The sequence below is a fragment of the Solanum tuberosum genome, unplaced genomic scaffold (assembly GCF_000226075.1).
Source record: "Solanum tuberosum cultivar DM 1-3 516 R44 unplaced genomic scaffold, SolTub_3.0 scf00458, whole genome shotgun sequence".
NCBI lineage: Eukaryota > Viridiplantae > Streptophyta > Magnoliopsida > Solanales > Solanaceae > Solanum > Solanum tuberosum.
Window position 1 is genome coordinate 319,710 of NW_006239378.1, and position 4,052 is coordinate 323,761.

The 4,052-nt window shown below is 30.7% G+C and overlaps 1 protein-coding gene across 1 annotated transcript in view; it reads left to right on the forward strand.

Annotated features, from left to right (window-relative positions):
• The first annotated feature begins 1,808 nt into the window (after window positions 1–1,808).
• LOC102597820 (cytochrome P450 CYP72A219-like) overlaps window positions 1,809–4,052 on the forward strand; it is a 4,555-nt gene continuing 2,311 nt past the window's right edge. Inside the window, exons 1-3 of the mRNA XM_006363701.2 lie at window positions 1,809–2,088; window positions 2,746–2,963; window positions 3,389–3,636. Of these exons, the coding sequence (XP_006363763.1) occupies window positions 1,809–2,088; window positions 2,746–2,963; window positions 3,389–3,636 (746 nt within the window). The remainder of the gene's footprint in view (window positions 2,089–2,745; window positions 2,964–3,388; window positions 3,637–4,052) is intronic.

A 4,052-nucleotide genomic window follows, 5' to 3' on the forward strand; every position in this document is an offset into this window, starting at 1 on the left:
CAACTTTACATATTTTCCTCAAAATATACTTGAAACAAAAAAAACATAATCTCTCCTAATGGGATGCCATGTCACATTATTCTTTTTTTATTATTAATAATTTTATAAAATTTATTTAGATAACCCATATATGATACTCAGTAAAAAAAAAATTATATAGCACCAAAATTTTCTACCCTAGTTCTGGGGGATTCGGAGGCAAATCCAAATATGAATAATTGTCTATTAGTGTCGTGAATTAATAATTTAGAATTTTCAATAGACATATATAAAAATTTCAGTTAAAAAATAATTCATTTGACTTTCGAGATATAAATTTCTTTACCGAAATTAAAAGAGAAAATAAATAAATATATATATATATCATTGAAAATTAAAAGGAAAAGTTTTATAGAGGGGAGGAGAAAATCATTGTAGCTCTATGTGGGAGCATGGACAGAGCTAAGACTTTGATTACGAATTCGATCAAACTTAATAATTTTGATTCAAATTTCAATTTTATAATTAAAATTCATTAAATATATATAAATTATTAAATTTTTAAGTTTAATATTTTGAAAAATAAAATTAAATTATGATTCGAATATGTGATTGAGAATAAAGTGTGTCTATGTGTGTTTTATGTTTTTGTGGCATAAAGTATATTTTAATTAATCTGATCTGGACGTAAACATGGATAATTGTAACATATATTAGAAAAAGAATTTCCATATAGGTGAAGACAAAAATAAAATATATATAATTTGTATTAGGTAGTTTGTTTTTATACACGTAGCATTTATAGCCGGATACTTATAAAGTCTCAATTAGGTTAATACAACAATAATTAATTATCTTAATTCAGATAATTTTAGCAATATATTTTTAAAAAATTTGGATTTGCCTCTGAATCCCCCAGAACTAGGGTTCAAAATTTTGGCGCTATGTAATTTTTTTTTATTGGGTATAATATATGGGTTGTCTAAATAAAATTTAAAAAATTATTAATAATAAAAAAGAAATAATGTGACATGGCATTCCATTAGGAGAGAGATGATGTTTTTTTTGTATCAAGTATATTTTGAGGAAAATATGTAAAGTTGAATGATATTGTAGTCCTAAAACAAACATAAGTGATATTATTAGGTAATTTCCCAAACATGGATGACTATCTAGGGAAATTAGTCTGTATTTTATGGTAGAATTGATTTTTTTAGGCCAGTCAACTTTTCTGTCTTCTTTACGACATTTTTTTATTTGTCCACATAAAAGATGTTTTCTTAAATTCATTTTGTAAGTGACGAAGATATATTAATTCCTCTGTTTTTACGCTCGATTAATTTTAAATTATATATACATAAATGATTGGTTCTAACACATTTATGTGCTTACCAGATGGCACCCTTTCTAGAAGGGTGTCTTTGTCTTTTTTTTCTTGTCTGAGAGGAAAAGGAGAAGTTAGTGTGGTGGAAATCAAGAGTATTCTTGTTGTATTCATTTCATTAAATAAAGGGTCACATTTCACCACGCCTGCCTTTCAGCTAAATTCTTGTGCAGCAGAGGTATAAAAAAAAAAGGCTTAAATAGGCGGGTTGGGTTGAAATTGGAGATATTAAAAAGAGTAAATTTTAGGAATAATAAATATACTAATCATATTAGCGCTACAATTTTGTTATTTGCGCTCTATAGCCAAATTATGTTTGCTATAGAGCATCTGATTTGTATAAATTGCAGTGATTAGTATAAATCGGGCGCTGTAAAACTAATGTATAAAACTATTACAGTCTATATAACACATTAAATTCCTTAGGGAAAGGAAACATAAAGTAATGGAGATTGCTGCTTACTTCTTAGTCTTATTTTTATTAGCAATTACTTTTGTAATATATGCATGGAGGTTGTTGGACTGGGCATGGTTTATGCCAAGGAAACTGGAGAAATGCCTTAGACAACAAGGTCTCAAAGGGAACTCTTACAAATTGATTTATGGAGACATCAAAGAGCTCTCTAAAAGCATTGAAGATGCTGAGTCCAAACCATTGAATGTCTCTGATGATGACTTAACACCAAGAATTCTCCCTTATTTCGTTCAAACAATCAAAAAATACGGTACGCTTTATGGTTCTCTCATGTATCTTTTTTGGGATTTGAATTCACGCTGCAAAGTCACATATGGAGTAAAGCTATCAATGAAGACTTCATTTCAGAGCTCGAATTCGAAATCTTTGGTTAAGCTCTCGTTTGACTATAGATTTTGAAGTTGAAGCTTGAGAATAGAGTTTTTGAAGTTATTACTTTTTGAACTTAAAGTTGTTTTACTTGGGAATTTTTGAAGTTATGTGAGTAAAAGTGAAATTTTTCCACCGAGTTTTTGGAACTTGGAGATAGATTTTCAAAGTTTGATTCAAATCTATGATCAAACAGATATTTGTAGATAATTTTTCAAAAGTTTTGATCCAAAATCTATGACCAAACGCTAGGTAAGGATAGAGGGGTGCTTACCCGCCCACAACAACATGATCCAATGGCTCAGCTATAGTATCAAGCTAAGTACGAGTTCAGATAAACTAGTTACTTTTGCTTGGACTATATATTTATAATAAGAAATTTATTAAATATGCACATATATTTAGGTTCAAATCCAACAAGTCTAACGAGAATCTAGCTATAAATTAAATTTCAAATTTTAACTCCACCTCTTTCTGTAGTACTTATGGAAAGTAAGAAAAGTTGAGCTAAGAATTTTGGACTCGCAATATTTTACAGGTAAAAACTGCTTCATATGGATTGGGCCAAAGCCTTTGGTAATTGTAGGGGACCCTGAGGTAATAAGGGATGTGTTTAACAAACATGCTCTCTATCAAAAGCCAAAATCAACTCCCCTGACCAAGTTGCTGGCACAAGGAATTGTAAGCTATGAAGAGGATAAATGGGCAAAGCACAGGAAAATTCTCAATCCTGCTTTTCATATGGAGAAGATAAAGGTATTTTTTTCATTCCTCTCTCTCCCAAAAGCATAATATATTTTCACATAGGGGCGAAGGCGCGAAGCTAGGGGGCAGAAAGGGTTCATTTGAATCCCCTTTTGTTGAAATATCACTCACTATATATAAGGTTAATTATTTTTTTATGTATGTATAGTAGATGCTGAATCCCCTTGGATTCTTGGAGTGTTTAAATTTTTTAGATTTTGAATTTTCTTAGTGAAAATGCTGGCTGCAATCCACCAAGGTCCATGTGGTTGGCCTTTGAGAAAAAACTCACTTTTACATACGCAACATTTTGAAGATATGATATAAGTATTAACAATTTAAACTCGCAAATATGGCCTAAGTTTTTTGAGGAGATAATATTTCTACAAGATGCAGTTGGTTTAATTTGTATTATTCAGTGGTTTACAAATGTGTAGGATATGCTTCAAGCAGTTCTTTTGAGCTGCAGTGAAATGGTGAACCAATGGGAGGAGGCTGTCTCAATGAAAGAATCGTCCACCGAACTCGATATATGGCCTTATCTTCAAAGATTGACTAGTGATGTAATTTCTCGCACAGCCTTTGGGAGCAACTATGAAGAAGGTCGAAAGATATTTGAGCTTCAAAAAGAACAAGCTGAGCATGTCATTGAAGTTTCTCGCACCTTATATATTCCGGGATGGAGGTAACACAACGCCCTTTTTCCATAGTTCATCACTAATCTGTTGCTAAATGGTCCCTAGCTAACATATTTTTTGGTAATGGTTGCTAATCTGTCCTTAAATAGGATCATCGACAAGTTTTTGTGGAAGTTGTATGCCGCTAATACCTATGTTTGATGTTTCTATAGAGCCTGCAATGACAAGTTAAAACACAGGGTGTGTTTGGTATGAAGGAAAATGTTTTCCTAGAAAATGTTTTCTTGGAAAACAAGTTGATTTTTGACTTATTTTCTCATGTTTGGTTGGTGAGTAGAAAATATTTTCCGAAAAAGATTTTTAGTGTTTGATTTATGAATGAAAAATATTTTTGAAAAAATTCTTTTATTTTTACTAGAGTAGAAAATAATTGTTGAAATTGAAAATATTTTTTAAAAACAAA